The sequence below is a fragment of the Silene latifolia genome, chromosome Y, assembly GCF_048544455.1.
Source record: "Silene latifolia isolate original U9 population chromosome Y, ASM4854445v1, whole genome shotgun sequence".
Taxonomy (NCBI): domain Eukaryota; kingdom Viridiplantae; phylum Streptophyta; class Magnoliopsida; order Caryophyllales; family Caryophyllaceae; genus Silene; species Silene latifolia.
In genome coordinates, this window is record NC_133538.1 from 216,782,311 (window position 1) to 216,807,265 (window position 24,955).

At 34.7% G+C, this 24,955-nt stretch overlaps 1 protein-coding gene across 1 annotated transcript; it reads left to right on the forward strand.

The window, feature by feature from the left end:
• The first annotated feature begins 7,329 nt into the window (after positions 1 to 7,329).
• LOC141630073 (uncharacterized) lies at positions 7,330 to 8,201 on the forward strand. Its single transcript, XM_074442951.1, has 2 exons — positions 7,330 to 7,435; positions 7,654 to 8,201. Exons 1-2 carry the CDS (start codon positions 7,330 to 7,332, stop codon positions 8,199 to 8,201), a joined length of 654 nt encoding a protein of 217 aa, XP_074299052.1.
• Positions 8,202 to 24,955: the final 16,754 nt, after the last annotated feature.

Below are 24,955 nucleotides of genomic sequence, written 5' to 3' on the forward strand. Positions count from 1 at the left end.
TAAGAACTTTGGTCTTGACGGAATTTGCGTTTGACTTACGATTTTAATTATTATCGAAACGAGTCAAAACCGACTCGAAAAATCCCGACTCAAACCCACTCTCCTCCTTTCCTTTCTTCCTTTCACGCGCACCAAACCCCCCTTCCCCTTCATTTTTCTGATTTCTTTGATCTTCATCACCTAAAATTCCCAAAACACCATTTTTCATCTTTTCAAGCTAAAAATCGACATAATTTCTTCATTTCTTATCGGATTCTCGCATAATTTACCTTTCCGGAATCCCCTCGACGAGATCTACAACTTGGTATAATTTAATTTCAGTTTTCTTGAAGTTGTTTTAAGATGAAATTTCGGTAAATTCGGTTTTTAGGCTTAATTATTGTGTTTTTATTGTTTATTTAGGTGAAGAATTGGAAGACGAGTTTGGGGACTCGTATATTATTGAAGAAAGCGGATAGTTGCTAGTTAGGGTTTGGGTTTAAGGTGCTAATTGCTCATTTTTCTAGCTTAAGGTAACATATTTCGAGTTACTCGACGAAAGATCGTCACATGTTTTTGATTTTTGTATGTTTGGTGAATTTTTGTTTGAGTAGTAGTTTGAACATGTTAAAATTTGTTGCATGTATGCTTAAATTGTGCCTTTTGTTAGTTTAAATTAACAAAGTTGAATTGGGAACGATTAATTAATGTTCAGACGGTCTTTTACTAAATAAAAATGGAAAAAAATGGTGGTGTAGGGGGACGGGCAGCAGGCCGGCAGGCCCGTGGCAGGCCCACGGCTAGCCCACGGTTGGCCCGGGTCGGTCCGTTGCTTGTTTCGGGGTTTTCCATGCAAAATTTGTCATTTAAGGTTTATTAATGACATAGTTAGTATGAGTACACTTTAGGAATTGAATCATACTAGTAACAAAAATTATGTTAATGGTAAAATTGTGCTTATATTAATAGTTATCACATGTTAAGATAGTTTGCAAAATGAAATTGTAACTAATAGGCTCAAAATGAATTTTATAGCGATAATTGTAATGTTTTGTTGATTGTGCTAAAACCGAGCCTTAGTCCCTTTGATCGATGCGATGTCGATTAATTGAGTGATTGGTCACCGCAATTTGACCCTGCACTGTCGCAGGTGGGGTTGCGGGTAAAAATTCGGTTGAATGAATTAGATAATCGGCCTTTTTCTTGTTTTAGGCCATTTATTATATCTCTATTTCACATGTGTAGTTAGTTGAATTTAAATAGCTTCTTATTTAGTTAGTTTAATTTAAATAGCTTCTTATTTTGTAGTAATGGCCCTAGATTCCCTAAAGCCTTTAATATTGTTAAAATTGCTAGAATTGGAAGTTAGTATTGAATTCTTATTGAGGACACTTTGTTGGATTTGTATCTTTGAATAGACATTTATATAGCCTTTCACATGATAGGGTGTTATCAATTAGGTGGTAAGTTGGACTTTTTGTCTTACTTGACTTGTGTGGTGAGTCTTGTGTGGTGTGGGCTAAAGTATTCAAGCTGGGACTAGCTGGGACTAGGTCCTAGGTGAGTATTTCGGCCTTCATCATAGATAGGTCTTTATAGTCTTTGACGAGTATATGTTCACTGCTTGATAGCCTTTGTGTTCCTGACTAGTGGATGTTTATCCAAGTTGGGGCATGACCTCAGTTACTTATTTTGATAGTAAGTGGTCGGCTTAAGTACTAGCCAACCCTTTGGTGGACTCCTTAGGGTACTCACTTCACTTTGTTTTAAAAAAGTTGTGGGTCTTGGGTGCGGTGGTGTGTATCCGCATGTCTAGGTCTCTGCAGATTTTAGGCTAGGGTTGTGTTGTGTCTTGGCCATGTTTTATTAATATTAACCAACGAGCCAAGATACCGGTTCGATTACCTTCCCTACCTCGTGGTATAGACTCGAGTTACAAAGTGACTATTGACCGTGCTAAGAACTTATGCCTGTCTTTGATATATTGCCCTTTCTTGTATGGTGATTTTATGAACTGTAATAGGTGAGATGTAAGCGTTCTGATTGATAAAGTTTGGATTACTATTTGTTATATGATTCACAAGATAGTTTAGTTTGGTCAGTTTAGGGGTCATTTGTTAGAATACATGATAAGTAAATGGTTTATCAAATTGTTTACATGTTACATTACATGTTACATTAATTTAGACGATTCGTGGCTGGGAGGACTCGAAGTTACTCCCCACTGAATTGTGGCTTTCGTGTTTGTATAAAATGCGATTGACAGGTTGTTGATGCTTTGTTGGGGTCACAGGCGAGCTAGTGAGCAAGGAACCTTGGACCTAGTTTTTGGCTATTCTTATAGTAACCCTTTTATCTTTTGGTTTGTATATTATTTGAAGGGACATATGTCTCCCTTTTTCTATTTTGGGTTTGTATCATTCTACTTTCTTATTTAGCTATGGCATGTAAAGTAGTTCATCAACTTTTGCAGGGTCTTGGCACCCGCTTCTGGGAATGTTGGACTTCTTGAGTTGGATTGGTTGTGAATGGTTTAGTTAGAAATTTTTTTGAAATTGCAGGTTTTATCTAGTTGAACCATTTACAAACATATCCTACCAGTTTTTTCGTAGAATTTACGCCTTTAAGTAATTAGATAACGCTAAATTTTAAGGGTGTCACACTTATTATCAAGTTTAACATGCTAACAAGGTTGTCAATCATATTAATAAAGCAAAACATGATGAATGAATGGAAATGATTAACAATAATTAAAACAAGCGTTAAGAGAATTATACCTAATGATGATTCCAAAATAATAAGCAAAGAATAATAGAAGTACTTCATGATTGATGGAAGGTTGTCAATCTCCCAGTAATACCCAAATAATCTTCAATTACCCAAAATAAATGATGAACAATAGAGAAATTAAGGAAATGAGATTTGTATTAATGCTTAATTAAAAGTTGATTACAAGATTAAAATGAGATTAAGATTGCATAAGGACATGATAATCTAATTAGTACAAAGGCGTATTTATACTAAGGATTAGGTACATAAATTAGGGTTACTAAGGGCTTAAATGACGATTAGGACCAGGACGAGCGTATTGGGTGGTGGGACGCTCGGATTCTGGAGGGCCGGGACGAGCGTCCCAAGGCCGCGACGAGCGGATTGTGGCTCAGCAAGTTTCTTCTTCATTTCTTCTTTTCTTCTTCTAACAATCCTCAAGGATTTTATTGGGGATGCAAGGATTTTCTCATCATTGCCCATCTACTACATTATAGTCATAGTCCTTCTAGTCTTGTGTTCACTTTGATGCTTGGTCATTAGATTCGATCAATTTAGCTCCATTTTGCCATGAAAATGCAAGGTTTGCACTCCTCTCCTACCAAGGAAACAATACCTCAAAGAATATGCAAAACGAAAGACTAAAGATAGTAAATGACCCAATTATGCACTAAAAAGCATAGGAACGAGGCTAATTTGGGGACTAAATATGCTCAAATATTGGTCACATCATGCTATCATAGAGTCGGATTTCCTAGTCTGTTTTAGGTAAGTTATTTCGATCAGTTTAAGGAAATATGAGTCGGTTTATTTAGTATAAATAAAGGTCATTATACTCAATTTTATTCATTGAAGTTTGAGATATTAATAAGAGATTTTATTGTGTTTCAAATTGCGTGCGAGTTATTAGATTTATTATTTCGTTCCTGCAAGGGTGAGGTAACACACATTCTTCCTTGCGAGGTTGAGTGCTAGTCGTGTTCCTATCAATTTCCTTGCAAGGGAGGAGAGAGTGATCACGTCATAGCCATTGTTATTTTTTTTGTATCCTTACAAAAAAAAACTAAATATAAAAAATAAAATTCCGCTGCGTTTTCATTAATTTAAAACTAACACAAAAATTGTACTAGTTTCACATCAACTTGGTATCAGAGCCAAGTTCTTAATTTGTTGCTTAACAAATTAATCTTGGGAAGTAAAGATGCAAGGGGAGGCCGAAGCTAGAAAAGGAGGCAACGACAGTGCTTTTATTCAAAGTCAATTGGATGAGACGAAGACCAGGAAGGCACAAATGAATTATATATTGAATATTTTTTCAAAGATGATGGTTGATACATCGAAGGGTCGTGGTATATATCAAAGTGTGAGCTCAAACAGGTCTAGTGGTTCTGATTCAGAGAAGGACGAGGCGATTTCCAAGTCTAAAGGGAGTAAAAACGATGATGATAGAGGCATATAGCTTGAAATACCTGATTTTAATGGATACTTAGACCACTTAAATTCTTTGATTTGGTTAGGCAAGCTGAAAGAGTTTTTGAAAACAAGGAGTTGGATGAGCATAAATAATTCAAGGTAGCTATTCTAAAACTTACTAAATATAGGTCATTATGGTATGAAAACTTGAAAAAACAGAGAGCGAGAAAAGAAGAGTAAGATTAATACATGGGAGAAATGAAAGAACCATCTTATGAGGATATTCTTACCAAGAGACTATGAGCAATAAAATTACATAATGTTGCAAGATTTGTAACAAGAGGGGCTGTTCGTGGACGAGTACTGTAACACCCCTATTTATTTAGGAGCCTTTAGCAAGACATTCCCAATAAATAGGACTGTTACCATCTCGGTTGCCCGAGGTAAATGATACAAATTAAAACAAACCAAAGTACTTTAATAACTTTAACTGAAATAATGGTTTTATTACATTGCCAACCGATTAAATTTAAACCTTAACATTACAATATACTACGCAGCGGAAATTACATAAATAAAGTTGTATAAGTCAACTAAGTGATCTAGACAACAACTATGGTCCAAGTCGTGCTCACGTCCCAATGCTCCCAAGTCAGCTAATCTCTAGTACCTGTCAAATCTGCTCCCCATTATGGTTCACGAATACACAGTCAACCACGAGGTTGAGTAGGGACTAAACAAACAACGGTATTAACGACATAAATATAGACAATAGTGTTAATATAACCGTAAATAAACCAGCTTAGTAATAAAATTCACATGTTATGCTAGCACCCATAACATTTATCCACCCACAACATACCCATTCACATCCACTCCTCCCAACTCCGTCTTAACGCTTCCTCAACTCCGAATGTGCACATCTCCCTAGTAGTGAGCCTACTAGAGAAGAGATTCTGAGGGGCGGCCAGTGATCAACTGACGCCACAAGGACTAGCGGTTGCTCAGACCGGTCCCTTCAAAAATAACCAAGGACTAGCGGTATATCGGTCCCTTCAAATAATAACCAAGGACTAGCTGTATATCGGTCCCTTTAATAAATAACTCACAAGGATTAGCAGTTTGGTCCCTTCCATCACAGTGCGACAATCACCACTACTCATAAGAAACCCAACTTCATGTTCTAGCTCAATTGCACATCCGTAATCACAATCGCAATATATAAACAACCACATATATGAACAATTAACAAACAGATAAATATAAGTTTAGTAGGATAATCCCTACCTGGCAAGCAAATACTCCAATTACGCAATCCGAATAATAGCAATCCAATTAACAAATTCTCTCACAACTCCGTCACCTAATAAAATAATGATTTATCCAATATTAATTATTTATACTTTATTTATAATTCAATATCAAATATAATTAATTACTTATTATTAATTATAATATTACGATATTCTAAAACCCGATTAAATTAAAATCCGAGTCACCCACTCAACTTGTGATGACCCACGTCATATATCAACACACCCCACAATTAACAACACGGTTTGAAAACCGTATTACACCATCCCCCACTTAACCCGTGTAAAAACCCATCACCAACACCCCAAACAACCCACGGCACACCACCACCTCAGCCCCACCGTGACCAAAACCCCACCACGACTGAACAATCCCCCACAAAACCACCACACTTGTCCCAAAATCCGAGCCCTAGCAACGATCACTACAACCTTTACAAAATTACCGAAAACCCGTCATCAACAACCACCGCATACAAAGCACCTCGCCAACACCACCATAGCCACCACTACCACCTCTGGACACCACCGTTGACACCTCTGTCCCACGGTGACACCAGGGGTGGTTCCCTTTCCCCGGTACAGCCACTAATACGGCCACGGTTTCCGTCTTAAGATGGTGACATCCTTCCCCTGTTTTCCTCTGTTTATCGTTTTTCCAGCCACCAACCACCGCAAACCGCCACCTTAGACCACCAAGACACCACCATGGTAGTCGACACCCCCTCCCAGTCTTAACCCATCCTAGCCTAGGTTCAATTAGTCGAGTTTCATGGGTCCAATTCCCTTAAACCCCCTTTCGACATACCCTAACAACGAACCCAAACAGCCACCCAAAACCCGCCTGAAACACCCCTCTCCCGTCGGTCAAAGGTGGTCAAAGAAGGTCATCAGTGGTACCTGATGATCCACGGTCACAACTATGGTCACGGCTTGTCCTACGGTGGTCTAGTTTACAAGTTATAGCGTAGCAAAGAGTATACATGAGACGGTCTTACCTCGAGTTAATTAGCGAAGTTAGTCTCGTGAATATCCAACGTCGATTCCAATTCTCTCCCTTTTGTGAATTCTTCAGATTTATTATCAATAACATGGTCTATGGTTTCAACTATTTATATAGGTAGGTTAAGGTTATAAGAAATTAATTAGGAAATATGTAGTTTACCATAATATTAATATTATACACTTATATTATTATTATTAGTATACTCGTATTACTACTATAATTATAACATAATTATCGAGTATTATTATTCTATAAATTATCGTATTTTGTTATTGCTCAATTGTCATCCCGACTCGTTGTTTTATTATTTTATTAATTATTTCCATCTAACAACATAATCCGCAATTATTATAATTAATAAATATAACTAATCAATATAATTTATAAAATATGATTTATAAAATATAATTAAAATACGGGTATTACAAGTACATTAAGGAGTTTGAGAATATGACGATTCTTTGTGACTTGGAAGAGAAGGAAGAGCATAGAGTTGCTAGATTCATCAAGGTTTTCACACCGTCACTTGCTTCTAGAGTCAAAGTACATATTTATAACGGATATGATGATGTTTTTCGTTTGGCGTTAAAGTTTGAGAAGCATGATAAAGAGAGAAAACCCTATGCTTATTCGAGAGGTGCAAGTTCTGGATCGAGTTCTTATTCAAAGCCAACAACTAACAAGCCTATGGAGGTCCAAAAGGAAGAAGCAAAGGACAAGGGTAAAGGAGTAGTCGTGGAGCTTAAGGCTAACTCGATGAGGCGTTGTTTCAAGTTCCAAGGCTATGGCCACATAGCAAATGAATCTCCACATAAGCGAGCACTCACGGCTTAAGATCTTTGTAATATGATGCCGGAGTTCGTCATGCCTAAACATGTAGCTAATCTGTCCAACATTGAGGAGAACAATAAAGAAGGCGTGGCCTATGACGTACATCCATTGAGTGAAGAGGAATGTTAAGCAATTCGCAATCTTAATATGTAAACAAGCCTGGTTGAAGCCGAGCAAAGGGAGCAAATATTTCACACTCGATGCAAGGTACATGTTAAAATTTGCAATCTTATAACGATAGTGGTTCATGTATTAATGTTGTGTCAAAGGAGTTAGTTCATGAGTTAAAATTGCAAACTAAAAATTGTGATAGACCTTATAAGCTACATTGGTTGAATGTAGACAATGGAATACAAGTAAAGAATCAAGCATTAGTTTCTTTAAGCTTGGGACCTTATAATAATGATATTTGTTGCGATGTTATTCCTATGAGTGCGTGCCACATACTATTGGGACGACCATGGCAGTTTAATCGAAAGGTTAAGCATGATGAAAGAACTAATGTGTTTGGCATGACTAAGGCTAAAGCAACATACAATTTAAAGCCTTTATTACCGAATAAGATCAAGAAGCTGAAATCAAAGAAGGGGAGTTTATTTATGGAAGCTCGTAAAGTAGAGGAAGTTCTAGCTCGTGGAGAACAAGCCTATATTCTTATAGTTCGAGATTTCGAGGTCGATGGAGAGAGTAGGAGCCGTGAGGTGCAAGGGTTGCTAAAGCAGTTTTGCGATGTCTTTCCCGATGAGTTGCCGGTTGGATTAGCTACTATAAGGGGTATTGAACATCAAATCGACTTAATTCCACGAGCTTCATTTCCAAATAAACCAACCTATCGCTGTATTCCCGAAGAAGCGAAAGAATTGCAAAGGCAAGTGCAAGTTGTTCGATAGGAGATAGGTTCAAGAGAGTTTGAGTCCTTCTGCCATACCAGCTTTATTGTTACCGAAGAAAGATGGGACTTGGAGGATGTGTATTGATAGTAGGGGCGTTAATAATATCAAAATCAAATATTGATTTTCCATGCCGAGATTGGATGATATGTTAGATGAGTTGAGTGGGTAACAATTGTTCTCGAAGTTTGATTTGCGAAGACGATATCATCAAATAAGAATTTGTGAAGGTGATGAGTGGAAAATAGCATACAAGACTAAGCAACGTTTGTACGAGTGGCTCGTTATGCCATTTGCAGTTTGCATTGCTCCTAGTTCGTTTATGAGGTTGATGAATGAGGTCATATTTGGGTCAGACCCCATCTTTTTCAACATATTTTCAAAGAAGAAAAAAAAACAAGAAATTTTTTCGATACTCATTTAAAATGTTTTCGAGACCAACATTTACATTCATCATACATGCATTATATCCAGGATATACATTTACATCTTAAATGTCAAATTATTCTCAGTTGACTACTTTCACCATTGTCTTACTCAGACTCGTCCTAAGTGGGGGATTCTTATAATTAAGTCCCGCTCACCGCGCGAAATTTAGTCCCGTTCACCCGCGGAATCATCTCAAACCTAATTTCGTTCACCTGCGGAATAATTTCAAAAGTCCAGCTTCGTTCACCTGCGGAGCTAAGGAAAAATTTTATTCTGTTCACCTGCGGAATAGTTTAAAAAAATTCCAACTTCGTTCACCTGCGAAGTTAAGCAAAAACCCAGCTTTGTTCACATGCAAAGCTAAGCAAATCCAGTTTTGTTTACCTACGAAACTAAGTAATTAGGTTTCGTTCACATGCGGAATCATTTTTAAAAATCTAGTCTCCTTCACCTGCGAGACTAAGCAAATCAAGTTTTGTTCACCTAAGAAACTAAGCAGTCTAGTTCCGTTCACCTGCGGAATCCGTTTTAAATTCATGTCCTTGTTCATTAGTCCTTTGACTTGTTCTGCAAAGCATTTGCACGCTACAAATGTAATACTCCGCATTTTTAATAAATATTATTTATATTTATAAGATGTGAATAAATAATAATTGTCATCGTAAAAAAGACCACGGTTTGACCGCGTGGGTCCGCCACGGTTGGACCGAATGAAGGGGGAAGGTAGTATGTGGTTGGGGTGTAATTTATACTACCTAGATATTTTGATTAGTTTAATAATTTAAACAATTTCCTAAAACTTTTCACATCCACCTACCAATTTATATATATACCTAACTCATGCCTCACCATCACATTTTTCCACATCAAAAAGTCAACATAAAACTTGTGAGGAAGAGCAATTTTTGTGAGGCAATTTTACGACAGAGTTTTCATCCCGCGCTAATTAATTGTGGTAAGTTATTTTATCGCTACACATCAATTGTTTACGTTTGACCCAATGTCCCGCACCGTTGACCTAGACCATGACCGTGGGGACTGTTGACTGACGGGTTGACCAACGTCTGGTCACGCCGTGTGTGGGTTGTATTTGAGACGGTTTATGCGAGACTTTTTTGGGTAGTTTACATCTTAAATTCATTAATAAGAATAGTTTATAATTATATATTCCCTTCCATCCAGACGAAAGGTTACAGTTGCTTTTTGGCACTATACATGGTCGTAGGGAATCTTTGATATTATTCTTAATCTATAAGACAAAATATAGTCATGGGAGATCTCGTTTAATTTATCGTCATGAATGCTATAAGAATATCAAATTTTTATAATTTTTAATAATGTGTAACTAAAGATATGCACGTTACAAAACGTGCCTCGACAAGTGTGATAAAGCAACTGTAACCTTTGGTCTGGATGGGAGGGAGTATAAGTTAATTGTTGATTAGGTGGTGGATTTGTGGAAGAAGCTTTTTTATTTAATTGATTGAATTTGTGAAGATTTGCTAAAGGTAGGTTAACTACTCAACTTTGTTAAATTGGTGAATTGGTGATTTCTTAGAAGATGAATTATCATTGTATTCTTGACATGAGATAATTTGTTGTTGCATAGTCTTGTGATAATTTTACCATCCTGAGCCTATTGTTACAATTGTTGTCCTGAGCATCTTATAATCATATTATTATCACTTTTGGTTGGTTCTCTATTGTTTATTGATATTTTGAAAGAGGGTTGGCATTGCAATTGAGATTATTTGGTCGTCCAGGCACGACGACGTAGAAGTGTCGTGGACCTGCGCGGTTTTTGTCGAACAGGCATGGCGTGGGGTGGCCGTGGACCTTAGTAGTACTAGTGATGTGATAGTGTAGTGTTGTGGTGTCGGTTGTGGCACACGGTTATGGTACACGGTTATACCATATGTGACGGTCTCCTGGCTTGCGTTCTTAGGTTATATTTTATTGCAGATTATCGTATTATTTATTGTTGTTTAGTTATCCTACTCAAACATTTCCCACCCTTTTCAAAAACTGAAGTCGTCCTATGAAGAAGCTAAAATTAGGGAAATGACAATGTCATTAGTAAAAGTATTACTCATAGATTAGATTAATTAAACTAAACTTTGTAATAACTAAAACAAAAGTCTCAATTTTAGATGGGATTCTTTCAAACCTTGTCCGTCTCAAAACCAATAAATATCGTCATACGAAGCTACCGAAATCTATACTTTCTCCGTTTCTTGTAAACAACCTGCAATCAATCAAATAGAAATAGAAAACTATTATTAAAGGAAGCTTTTTTGGAGCGATTACATAGAGTCCAAGTTTTTCAAATGACTTTCGAGCCTTCAACTATTTAAACTACCTACCTAAAGTCAATCTATATATTAATAATAATTTAATAAAGAATATAATATATGTTTTTACTTCTATTATTTAATCATTATATTCTGCAAAATAAGCATGAATATGGGTAGGATCTATCCTAATGGTACTATATCTGTATAATAAGAATGAATACGGGTTGGATACTACGATCTATCCTAATGGTACATTAAGTTACCAACTCTTACGATCTATCCTAATGGTACATTAAGTTACCAACTCTTCCTAATGTTACACAAAGGAACCAACTCTATAACTTTTTTTGTACAATTATACAGTATATAAGATGGGTTTCATAGTCATAGTTAGACCGTCATATTTTTTTATGTGTGTTTAAGTATCCATTCTATTCTTTTTTATAATTTTTTTGCCAAATATGTTTTCTTTCAGTTCCTTTATTTTTTTTTTAATGTTGTCTTGGCTAGGATGCCCTTACTAATCGATTTCTTTTGTAATGTTGACAAGATGAAGATGTTATTATCTATGATTGCGTCATTATTTTGTCACGCTAAAGTTGGTAAGAAACGCGTTTATTTGTGAGGTATTGTCTCATATTTAACAATTTTTTTACGTTTCATTAAAATACTTCTCACAAAAGAATAAAAATGTAAAGAACATGTTGAATGAGAGGGAATACAAATTAGTAAACCTATATCAAGGTTGCTTATAAATATGTGATAACTTAGTTTCATTTCGGAGGATCCGTTCAAGCTGAAACTTCATTAGCAGCTCGTGCGAGGTAGTATGTAGACATACCATTAACTATTGCTATTGAAAGAATTTTTTTGCACGTTTTAGCATTGGATCATTTTTTTAGCATTGCGCTTTTGGATTCTTGGCCTATGGGTGAATTAAACAAATAATAAAAGTTATTAATTTTATGTGCAGGGACAAAAAATAAAGACTGGGAGTTGGAACAATGATGGAAAAAGTTAACGACTAATAAAGTAAGTTGAAGGTTTTGGAGGATTTTGTTTAATAGAAATTTTAATCAAAGTTATCATTACATGATCGGTTATGGATTATTTATATTGCTCTTATTCTTTTGCACCAAGATATAACAAATACTATTTTTTACATTTGATTGTGCAAATAATACACCGGTGAACTACTTAAAAACCAAAGCATCTTCAAGTTTCCAATTATAATATACCAAAAAATTGTTAACTTTAAGTTTTGCACAAACGACTTGGCATCTCAAAGGTTAAATTTCTGATCGATAGACCGAATAGATAATATCTAATACTCCCTTGGTTCCGGTTATATGTTTACACTCTCTTTATTTTGTGAGAGGGAAATAAAAGAAGTGTAAACAAATGACTGAAACGGAGGGAGTATTATGTTATAAACATTGCTATGAAATGGACGAAGGATCTCTCTAAAAGTTGAGTTTTCGAAAGCCGCTCTAATAAAAGTTGAATTTTTAAGCAATATTGGAGACTATGTCCTTCGTAAAACAACTTAATTTTAAAATTCCATTTAAATCATTATACACAACAAATTAGGTTAAGTTTATGTGCATAACGATCATCTTAGTTTTTAGGTTAAGTTTACCCACTCCTAAGTTCCCTCACATGTACTATGGTTTTGATCGCAAGTTGTAGTAGAAAGATGGAGTAGTAATTTTGCCCCTTGAATGTAAATGTGTGGTAGTATGATTTATCAGGTTGAGTTGTATTGTTTATATGTGAAGGTTATATACTATTAAAAATAGTGTGTCCTGTATACAACAGTTTTACCTGAACGTGTTAAGTTGAGCTAACGTTGGCTCGACAGAGTTAAGCTGAGCTAACGTTGGTTTGACTTGAAAAGAACTTCGTGAGCAGCTCGAATTTGTACAATTAGATAATATATTTTTCTTATTTTATAAAATATACTCATTTTATCATGAGTATTCTTTGTATGATCATATCAAATTTTCTTATCATTCGTCCTATTTTTATATATGACTTTCGGGACAATAAGATGATTATAAGAGATAAAGTTTAATCTTTAAAAAAGTTTTATCATTATAATGCAAGTTAAGATAGATATTACCGTAACATTGTTTTTAGAATTTAGTACACTTCTATATAAATTGAAATTCTACCTTGTTACGAATTTACTATGTACAACATAACACTACCTATATTATGTTATACGGAGTACTATTTCTACAGACAATTAACATTAACTATTTATCTCGCTATATAAAATGTATCGCGACACGTAGTTCAATCAACACGAAATAGGATTAGGTCTTTTCACGATTGGAACTTGAAATTTTTAATGGTCTCTTATAACTTTACGTTTATCAGTTCTTTATAAAACGTAATATTACAAGTGGCCCGTACATCGTACGGGCATTAAATCTAGTATATATATAAGAGAGAGTTTTTTCGAGCGATCTGAGAGCATCCACATCATCAAAAATTAATTTAGGAAAGTATCATAAATAATAATTTTTGATGTAAAAAATAAAGTGTGGAATCTTTTAATTATTATAATATATATTTCCTAAATTATATTCAAGTGATATTTCCAATTTTTATATCAAACTTTTACATTTCACTTGACAAAAAAGTATCGTTAAAAAAGTTATTAAAATAATATAATTAGTTTCGTGGTAAAAAGTGATATCATTAGAGTATAGATTTCATATCATTTGCACATATTAAAACTTCTTAGTATGTAAAATTGGGTAATTTTTAGTATGTTTTGTCCCACATTGGAAAATAACGTAGGTGTAATGAATATACTACATATAAATAGTAGAATTGTCCCACATCGAAAGATTAGTATATGGTGATGTGATCCTATGATTATAAATAGGAGGCATATTTGGAACTTATGTATCCACCCAAAAAAATTTTGAGTCTCATAAATATTGTTTTAAAGAGTTCTTAAGATTTTCTATCATTATCTACTATATGATATAAAAAATAAAGTGGAAATCGTTGGGAACTACCATGGAAAGAGTTAAGAACATGAACAAGAAAATCAAAAAATACGAAACTAAAGGTTTTACTAATGGTAGTCGACTAAGTGGTTTTACCTTCAAAGAAAATTAATATGTATACAATAGTGGTTTTTTTAAGAAGAGACATGTACTGCTTGGTATGTTATATCTTTCACATAGAATAATAATGTAAGCATGATGAACATAATACGTTTAAATAATTAAATTATGTATCTCACATCGAAAGAATAGTATACGGTAGGGTGATTCTATAAATATAAATAGGAGGCATCTTTAAAACTAGACCTGTCAAACGGGTCGGGTCCGGGTCGGGTCATATGGGTCGGGTCAGAATACGGGTCGGGTCGAATACGGGTCGGGTCAGATACGGGTCGGGTTATACCGGTCACGGGTCGGGTTAGGGTCAGAATACGGGTCAAGAAATAATTTCTAACTTCTTTTTTAAACGATTTTTTTAATTAAAAAAATATTTTTTTAAAATGTAAATCATATTTAAAATTAATATTTTAATAATATTCAACGTATACATTAATTATATTGACATAATTATTAAAATAAAGTTTTTTTAATAATTATTTTATTATTAAATATTATAAAAGTTATATAAAATTAACTTTTAAGTTGTTTTTGTAATTTTAAGTAATAAAAAAAATATTTTTTTTAACTATTTTTTCAAATATAATATATAAATATTAATATTTTAATAAAATTCTTGATTTACCTTTGACCTAATCTGTCGACCCGTTAGTCGGATCTAAACCCTAAAATAACGGGTCATTTCGGGTTCGGGTCAAACGGGTCGCGGGTCGAAAAAAACGGGTTTGTAACTCTAAAAAACGGGTCGGGTCGGGTCGGGTTTTCGGGTCGGGTCGAATTTTGACAGGTCTATTTGAAACTTAGGTACTAACCCAAAATTTTTTGATATAAAAGATATGTACTTTTTAGTATGTTATATGTCCCACATTGAAAAATAATGTAGGTGTGGTGAATATATTATATATAAATAATAGAACTATCTCATATATATACATTTTCTATATTATATTGTATTTTCTCATTATTAAATCGGGTTGATGTCAAAGTAGGTGCGAAAAAAATGGTGTACTTATCATGTTATTTGTCCTACATTGAAAAGTAATGTAAGTGTGGTGAATATACTATGTATAAATATTAGAATTGTCCCATATTAGAAGATTAACATAAGGCAGAGTGATCTTATGATTATAAATAGAAGTCATAACCCAAAATCTTTTGATTCTTTTAAGTATTGTAGAGAGAGTTCTTAAAAGAGTTTGTATTACTATCTCTACAATAATGATTTCTAACCTAAGTTAATCTTTGGAAAATCTTTTAGTTGTTATAATATATACTTTGTATTTTTTATTTTATATATTCAAGTGATGTTTCTAATTTTAATATAAAAACTTTTACATTTCATTTGGCAAATTAATGTCGGTAAAAAAATTATGAAAATAATATTATTAGATTCATGGTAAGAAATGCTATCATTAGAGTATATATAGATTTCATATAATTTGCACATATTAAAGATGGTGCATTTCATAGTATGTTATATATCTCACATTGAAAAATAATATAGGTGTGACAAATATACTACATATAAAAAGTAGAATTTTCCCACATCGAAATATAGCATAAGGTGGGGGATTCTATGATTATAAATAGGAGGCATCCTTAGAACATAGACATCAACCCAAAATCTTTTGAGTCTCTTAAGTATTGTCTTGGAGAGCTCTTAAAAGTTTATATCATTATATTTACTACCTATAGATTTTATATGTCCCACATTGAAAAATAATGCAGGTGTGGTAAATATACTATGTTTAAATAATATAATTAGAATTGTGTTAAAAAATATTCTATCATTAGAGTATAGGTTCATATCATTTGCACATATTTTAATTATGATAAAAAAAAAATAGAAAACAAACGTATGAATATTAATAGATAATATAGTATTTGCTTATTATTAAATCGGGTTGGATGTCAATTACTTGCAATTTAGGTTTCCTTTTTTGTTTGTAGTTGTATGTCAGTAATGGTGGTGATGTTGATGTAATCATTGAATGATTATTTTTATTATAATATATTCTTAGTTCACAAAAAAAAAACTTCATGGTTGACCGTGTATTCGTGAACACTTGTGATGAACTAAATATTGGGGAGCAGATTGATTTCAGGTTAACTTTTGTGATGTGCTTGATGCTTGGAGGGAGCTTGGGACATTGAGCTTCGTTAGAGTTTAGAGATCACTTAAATTAATCAGCCACTATTTATATTATTTCCGCTGCAGTTGTATTAAAACATATTTTTATTATTTATTTATCTCGCTGGAACTTTTGTAATAAAACTGTTTGAGGCACTTTAATTATATTGTCTTAAATTACTTCGGTAATTGTTTGTCTTTTATACTTACTACCTCAGGCAACTGAGATGGTAACATCTTTATTTATCTGGGAATGTCTTACTAAGGGCTCTTTTATAAATGGGGGTGTTACAAAGTGGTATTAGAGGGAACGTTCCTATGGCCTAAACAAATGAATTTAATGAACCTAGGATGAGTCTAATAAAATGAACCCATGGTAGAAACTGTTTAGGAGCCCTTTTTCTTAGGTTAGGGAGACGTCCTTGATCTTGCCCTTTTCAGTTTGGAACCGGTCACCTCGAGGAAGGTTAAGAAAGTGGGGTAGTTAGCGTGGATGCTTTGCCTTAAGGGTCTAATTGTGTTCTAACGTTGCGAAAGGTACTAAATTTATTTGCAGTATGAGAACAAAAAGGTAAGAAATTTTGAGACAGATGAAAGGGATTAGGCGTGTGGCCTATGAGATGGTAGTTATAGTAGATTGAAATTGTTTTGTGCATATTTTAGATGTGGCATAATTACTCATGGGAATTTTCTTGGTATATCATGAATGGCATAAATTGGAGAAATATGAACTATTTGAATTATTGCATATTTATATGAAATTGGTTGTATATACGTGAATTACATGCTTAGAATTACATGTCTAGAGATAAGCGGTATGTGTTGCCCTGAACCTATAAGCATAGAATTATGAAATTGCATGAATTAAAGACTAAGCACGTGTGACGAATAATTAATTTGAGCAAAAGAAGGGTAAGAGCTGTGAGTAGGCCATGGGTGTGACGGGTCACGATGGTTGGTCGGGCAAAGACCAGGTCGACCAATCACACATTTTTTGTATGCAGGAACTTTATCTTATACCTTATGCCCATAAATTATTTTAAAACGAAACTTATGTTTCTTCTTTATTCTGAATAGAACCCGAAAATGGCACCAAAGAGAGCTACATCCACAGCTATGTCACAGGAAGAGATTGATTGGCTTGTTGCAAAAATGAGGCTTTAACAGCTGCTTTGAAATCGAAAACTGCTACGATGGATCCCGCTAAGATGAGTGCTGCCATAGCTCGTCATAATCCGAAGAAGTATGATAGACTAGGCGAACCGTCCTTACTGGGAGACTGGTGCAGGAAGTTTTACAACCTCTTTGAATTGTTGGACTGCCCTAAGGAGATGCAAGTGGATCAGGCTGCTCACTACTTCAAAGGAAACGCTGGACTGTGGTGGAATCGTAACAAGGCAGTGATCAGGGAAGCTTGGAAGAAGAGTGATGAACCTTTTGTCACCTGGAAGGGCTTTAAGGATACAATGAGACGTGTGTTCGTACCTGAGCACGTTCGAAGTAGGATAAGGTCGGAGTTTGATGCATTTAAGAAGACGGAAGAGATGGCGATAGAAGACTACCATAACAGATTCATGGAGCTAGCTGAGTATGTGTCGGACTTAAACTATGGAGAGGAAGTGTTGGCTTTGAGATTTGAGAAGGGATTAACCACGCGCATCAAGAAGAGGCTTATAGCTGGAGAGCCAAGTACTGTGGCGGAAGTGTATCAAAGAGCGGGACATGTTGAGAGAATTACTCATATGGTAAAGGAGGAAAAGAAAAACAAGGGAGAAAAGAGAAAGGCAGAGACTACTAGTGAGGGAGCTGGATGAAGCAAGAAGCAGAATTACAATCAGTTCCGATCATGTTCTGCATGAGGGACCGTGAGTGGTGGCGTGTTCGGCCGCAGCTTAGGGGCGAGTGGGACGAGCGCTCAGAGCAAGCCACAATGCTATGGATGTGGTAGATTTGGTCATAAGATCGTTTAGTGTAGGACTGCTACGAGAAGGAATAGTATGAGCGGCGGATTTGGTGGTGGAAATTCAAATGGGTACAAGACATCATCACCTAGTTATGCTAGCAACCATTTTAATGGGTCTTGGAATAATCAAAGGAACTACAACAATAACAACAACTTTCAGAATCGCTTCAATAATAATTAAGGCAATGGATGTAATACCCCATATTTTGATAATAATTTATGAGAATAATTTATGTAATTTAATAATTAATTAAAGGCATTTCTGATAATAATTGCAAATAAGACGTTAATTAAATAATAAAGTAAGTAAGCAAGTCGAGAATTGGGCTTAGCTAATAATTGATCTTTGGGCCGTGTGACACGAATTGGAGGACGAGTTCTATTGGCCTAATAAATAATCGGGATTTGAAGCGGGATTTATTAATAAAATAATAAGTAAAGGTAATAATAATTATATCAAATAATAAAAATGTTATGGCAATAAAAAAAATTAGTAAAGATAGTATGAGAAAATCTTATTTATGGTAAGACTAATATAATATATGGTAATAATAATAATATAATTTGTATTGCTAAGAATAATAATAATTGGCAATTCCTAAAATAATTAGAATAAGGTAATTGTAATAGTTTTCTAATTGGGCTCACTTACTCTCTAATATTAGACTATAAATACCATGATAACTCTGAAAAATAATTCATAAATTAGAAGAAAGAGCTTTGGAGACAGAAGAGGCAATTAAACGATAAAAGGTAAAACCGTCTTAAACTTAATTGATTTCGTTTTATAGTTTTTAATCGTAATAATATATGACCACCAAACATCACCCTATAGACCACCATTGGACTCTTGATTTTGACCTAGAGCAACCCTAGACAACCGAGACTCTGACCTGACCTTTATTGACCATCGTTGACTGTGCTGGAGTGGTTTTTTGGGGCGGTTAAAGGTGGCTGGTTAGGGTGTTGCGGGTTTTGGTCGTGGGGGTATTGGAATGGATAATTGAACCCTCTAGTGGGCGAGTCTTGACCTGGGCATGGTAGGGTTGTGATGGGGGGAAGGTAATCGACCATGGTGGTGGTGTTGGTGTGGTGGCAGGTGGCGGTTGGTGGAGGTCTTGGCGACAGAACAAGGGAAAACAGGGGTAGGGCCGTGAATGTTTTAGGGCAATTACGGTGGCCGTGTTTATGACTGTACTAGGGATTAGGTACCACCACTGGAACCACCATGGGCCAAAGGTGACAATGGTGGTGGCTGGAGGTGATGAGGTTGGGTGTAGTTGTTCGTGTCGGGCTGTTTTGGGACACGGGTTGAAGGGAGTGTTGTTGGTGTCGTGTGGTTAGAGCGTGTGGTTGCAGGTCGTAGGAGGCGGTTAGAGTGGTGGTTGGGGGATGTTTTGATGGGTCGTGGTGTAAGGAGGTGGTAGGCAGGTTGGGTGGTGGTCGTGGTGGCCTGTGGTGTCGGAGTGGAGGGTGTTTATGGGAGTGGTTGGTCACGGTTATGAAACCGTGTGTAAGGAGAGTGTTGTGTGTTTTGTGACGGGTTTTTAATTGGTTAATTTGGGCGACTCGGGTTATAATTGAATCGGGTTTGTTTTGTAATCGGGTTTCTAATATCATGGACCTTAATAGTTATAATAAATAATTAATTTGATGAATGAATATAATTTATAAATAATGATGGGAAGTAATAATTAGTAATTTATGGAAGAATTATAATATTTTGATTAGGTGACGATTGTGAAGAAATTATAAGCGGGTTTGGATTGCTTTATTATTTAGATCGCTTTGAGCTGCTTAATTGGATTTGCTTGCTAGGTAGGAATTTTCTACTCAACTCGGGTTTTATTGTATAGTGAATGAATGTTTAAATGTGGCAATTTATGAGGTTAAGGTTAATATTGTGATTTATTATTGGAAATAGAGTAATTGTGTATGCTAAGATGTTTGTTGAGCAGTAAGATGGGATTGTTATTGAGTATTTGTTGTTGGAGAGTTGATTATTCAGTTGAGCATAACACGGAGGGTGTTACAGCCAGTTGTGTATAGCGAGTAATCGTTACTGCCAGATGAAAATAGCAAGTAATTACTACTGCCAGAGATAGTTGTGCATAGTAAGTGATTACTACTGCCAGGTGCGCATGGTACGCAAGTACTACTGCCAGTTGAGCATAGCACGATGTTAAGGGGGTTGTCAGCTGCCAGTGACGTAAGTGAGTTGTACGGATTAAGTGATGGGAATTTGAAGGATGTCTACTTTGGTCAGCTTATTATTATTGTTGTTTAGTTTATTCCTACCCAACCTTGTGGTTGACTGTGTATTCGTGAACACCTGTGATGGACGGTAATGGGGAGCATATTTGACAGGTACTAAAGATTAGCTGACTTGGGAGTTTATGGGAAGGCGTGAGGACTTGGCCAATCTACCTAGAAGTCTAGACCACATTGATTATGAGATCACTTTATTTATTTCCGCTGCGAGTTGTAATTATTTTATATCAAGTTTTAGTTGTTAAGTTGTAATAAACATGTAATCGCTAAGTTTTAATTTAAAGTACTGTGGGGAGTTGGACTTTCTTATTCACTACCTCAGGAAACCGAGATGATGACAGTCCTATTTATTTGGGAATGTCTCGCTAAAGGCTCCCGAATAAAAGGGTGTATTACAAACTAGTATCAGAGCAAAACGATCCTCAGGCCTACCCAATTAATAATAATGAACTTAGGATGTGTCTAAATAAAATGAACCCCGGGTAGAAACTGTTAGAAGCCCCTCTTAGTACCGTTAGGAAAGAGCGCCTAATTCGTACCTTGGCCCTTCAAGTTTTGAACCGGTTACCTTGAGAGATATTACAGTGTGGGGTAATTTAAAATGGTTTATTTCACCTTGGAAGTTCTTGTTGTCTTGTTTAAATGTTGTTTTTATTGATGATTGCGGTTACAGGGGCGTAAACTTGATTTACGGAGGAAGGATGTGATATGATTTCTTTTAAGTATTGTTACAAGCATGTTGATATGGGGAAAGTATGTTGACATGTATGTGGGAGGTGTGAATATGATTAAACATGTAAAGTATTAATTATTGTGTGAAATTGTGAAGAATGTGAATTTGGTTGATTTCGCAAAATTTTATCCTTCATTGTTTTGGCTGCCATTTACTGACTGTTTAAATATGTAAGGATTCATTAATCTCTTATTAGACATTTCTAATAACTATATAAATTTATTTTAGTCATAAACCAACTAGATCTTATGCATGCATAACAAAATAACATAAAGTAAGAAGAAATCGATCAACTAACATAAAGGGCCGAATGGTTATACTAATTTGACACCTTCCAAATTAGTCTTCTTAAGAAAATCCTAGTGCTCCAAGGATGAACTTAGATTCAATATTGGAATCTAATCCTCAAGGATTTGTACCAAGATAATCACCCTTAATACATATACTAATTTAAATACTAGAATTAGTATATGACCCCTTAAAATTTATAACTAATCTTATTGATTACTACTACTAGTAACGGTGGAATAATATTAGAGATTTTGTAATATTTCTTCTTAAGAGTAACTGACAAAAATTTAGAGAGAATATTCAAAATTTTCCTTCTTAATTTTATGTAAGAATGAATTGTATGTTAAAGAAGAGAACTACTCGACAATTCGAAAAATGTTTATCACATAATCAAACCATACAATTCAACTCTTTCACATCTACTTAACACTTCCTCTTAAGTTCGCATCCTACTTTAGGATAGTTGCGATTTTACAAAACTCATGCAAGATGATTTAAAATCAAACTATATCAAATCATATCTGAATACAATGAAGCGTTGTTGTTGCGTGCAAAACCCTTTGCCACCAACCAACCAAGCTTAATAATCATTTTCATGTTTCTGCTCATTTCGGACTTTTGCGGAGTTGTAACTAGATAAAGCATCTTAATAAGTTACAGGTTTGTTACTTTTAAAAATAACATGACTCCTGTCTACTTAGATTTCGAAGAAATAATTACTGATTTTGATCAAGAAGGAACATCTTCCTACGTCTTATTCTCAGTTTGTGGCTCTTGAATATTTTCTCCCACTCTGTCTATAAGAAATAATACTCTTTTCTCTAATAGACAACATTACAAACCACAAACCCTTTGTTCTTGTGATCATAAAGGAAGAGAGACCACACGTACATTATCGAAACAAGCTACAATTTAGGTACCATGCCTAACCATATCACATATGAAATGTAGATGATTGCTTTAATTATGTTTTGTTTTAGTGGAATAAGTAAATACTAGACAAATTGTGATAGAAACTACTTCCAACTTTATAGTAAAGATTCAATCATATCGAATAGGATTCTTTGTCACTTTCTAATAATATGAAGGTGAACTTGTGATACCATATCACACTCCTTTTGGTGCATATAAAAGTCTTCACTTTATTGTTCCCTATATTAACAAAGTACTAATACTTTGGTCATAATCTCTAGGTTTTGATACTTTTAAACATTCATTGAACTTATTCAAAGAATTTCTCTTCTTACCTCATTAAGTGGATACCAAGTATCTACCTAGTTCGTTGGTAAAAGAGATGTAGAAGTAATAACCCTTTCTGATTGAATTGTATTCAACCATACACATCAAAGTGTAAATAGGGCGAATATCTTGCTATATTCATAATTCTATTCTAGAAAAAAGTCATGAATTAATATTTCTTTGAATACAAGATTCACACATACCAAGAGATTCCCTATCAAATGGTTTGGGACATTAGTCAAAACGAGTCTCTATGAGCAATTTCAATCGAGAATCAAGAAATAATGGGGTTCACCAATTTGAGTCTTATACAATATATATGACATTTATTTTAGTTTGAATATAATTACCTAGATATGTATGGTTTCACCATAACCTTAATCATGATATGTAAGGGAACAACACTTGTTTTAATTGCACAATAGTGAAACCCTTTGTGTTTTTCTACAAAAACTTGAATTATATTCTTATTTAGACTTAGTGTACATCATAACAATTATTGAAGTACAATTCTAAATACAAAACTAAAATAAATACACTATAACACTTATATGTCCATGGATGAAATGACAACTACCCTAGTTCCATTCATGTAAATTTCTGAATTTATTCTTGTTAGTCGTCGTACGATAATTCAATGTTAGGATTCTAAGGATTTAAAAAAACCATCGGATTGTTTTATGAACACATCCTCCTCTAAATACCCATTTAGAAAGGTCGTTTTTGACATCCTTTTGCCATATTTCATAATCATGAAATGTGAAATTTTCTAACATTGTTCACAAATTTTTATCAAATATTCATGACGTGGTAATTCGCAAGAAGGCTATGTCAATGTCATACATATTCAAGAAGGAATATGTTGGTGTCACACGACCAACTTCCTTGATCTTTACTTATTAGGGATTTGTCTCTATTTTAGTGTCTAACACCTTCTCTTTTGAGCCTAGTTCTATCCTTAACAATTAAGATAAATACTTTACTTCTTATTGCTCCCACTCACTTCAAGAATTTCTACTTGATGAAGACTTATCTTCATATAAATTCCTAGTTAATCCTTTACAAGGATGAACTCTATTGTGGTATTTGGTTAATCTAAATTTCTAACAAATTAATTTACCAATTTTACATTGTCATGTGCTTAACAACTTAAGTGCTTTGATGACAAGTGTTTAGTTTGAGCAATAAGACTTTTGAACCATGGATGCATAGAAGATATTATCAAAACATATTTTGATCAAATACTACTTTTATTCATATTCTTCACAAGAGAATATAGGTATGTAAGAAATTTTAAGATGTTAAACTTATAGTTGCATAGGACGATCCCTATGGAGTTCTATGGAATAAAACGATTCCTATGGATCTAGTCCACAACCTATGATACGGTTCATTTTAGAAAAAGATTCTATTTGTCGTAAGTAATAGTGGTTTAGCAGAGACTTGGTTACAATCTAATTGATATCATATATGTTTAGGAGCGATAATAAAGAACATAAAACGACGAAATATGGGAAAATCAAACATTCATCGTTATATAAAAAAACATTTAAGAATGTTTTAGCATTTATATAGTGACCTCTACCCAACTCTTATAAATGATCCCGAGATCCATATTCATATTAACTCGGGCACGGTGAGCCGATACATCCCTAATCAATATAACTCGGTGGCTTAACTTTTTAATCGATTCTACTTCTAGAACTCTCGGTCGATAAAATTACATTAATATTTATCTTAAGCACGGAACACATGCGGCTACGGTCGAGAATAATTCCGTTGAGCTCAATCCAAATTTCGATGTAGTAACAATTTACCACCCATTATCCAACGTAACAAGTTTAGCACCCCGGTGAGCCGAGCCTACTTCCTTATGAAATTGGGATTCATGGTTCTACTATTTGGTAAGGCTAATTCTCAATTATTATTTAGTGAGAGGTCTGGTCAATTTATTATCTATCTCGTTTTAAGTGAACTAAAGCGGTGAACTACGATAATTATAATTGACACGGTCGATGACTCGATTAAAAAAATAATATGCATGTGTAGTTATGGCGATTTGGCTATGCATGCAAATATATAAAACAAATGCAAAGGAAAAACAATAAAATCCTAGTATGGCCTTCCTAAAATATTAAATCTAATAAAATATTTACTAACTCGGAAACCAACTCCATTGGTCCTTTGAATTTCATTTGTACGCACTCCAAGGCAACACCGTCTTTGTCGGAACGCTTTCCCGAATGGCACCATCTTCAAGGAA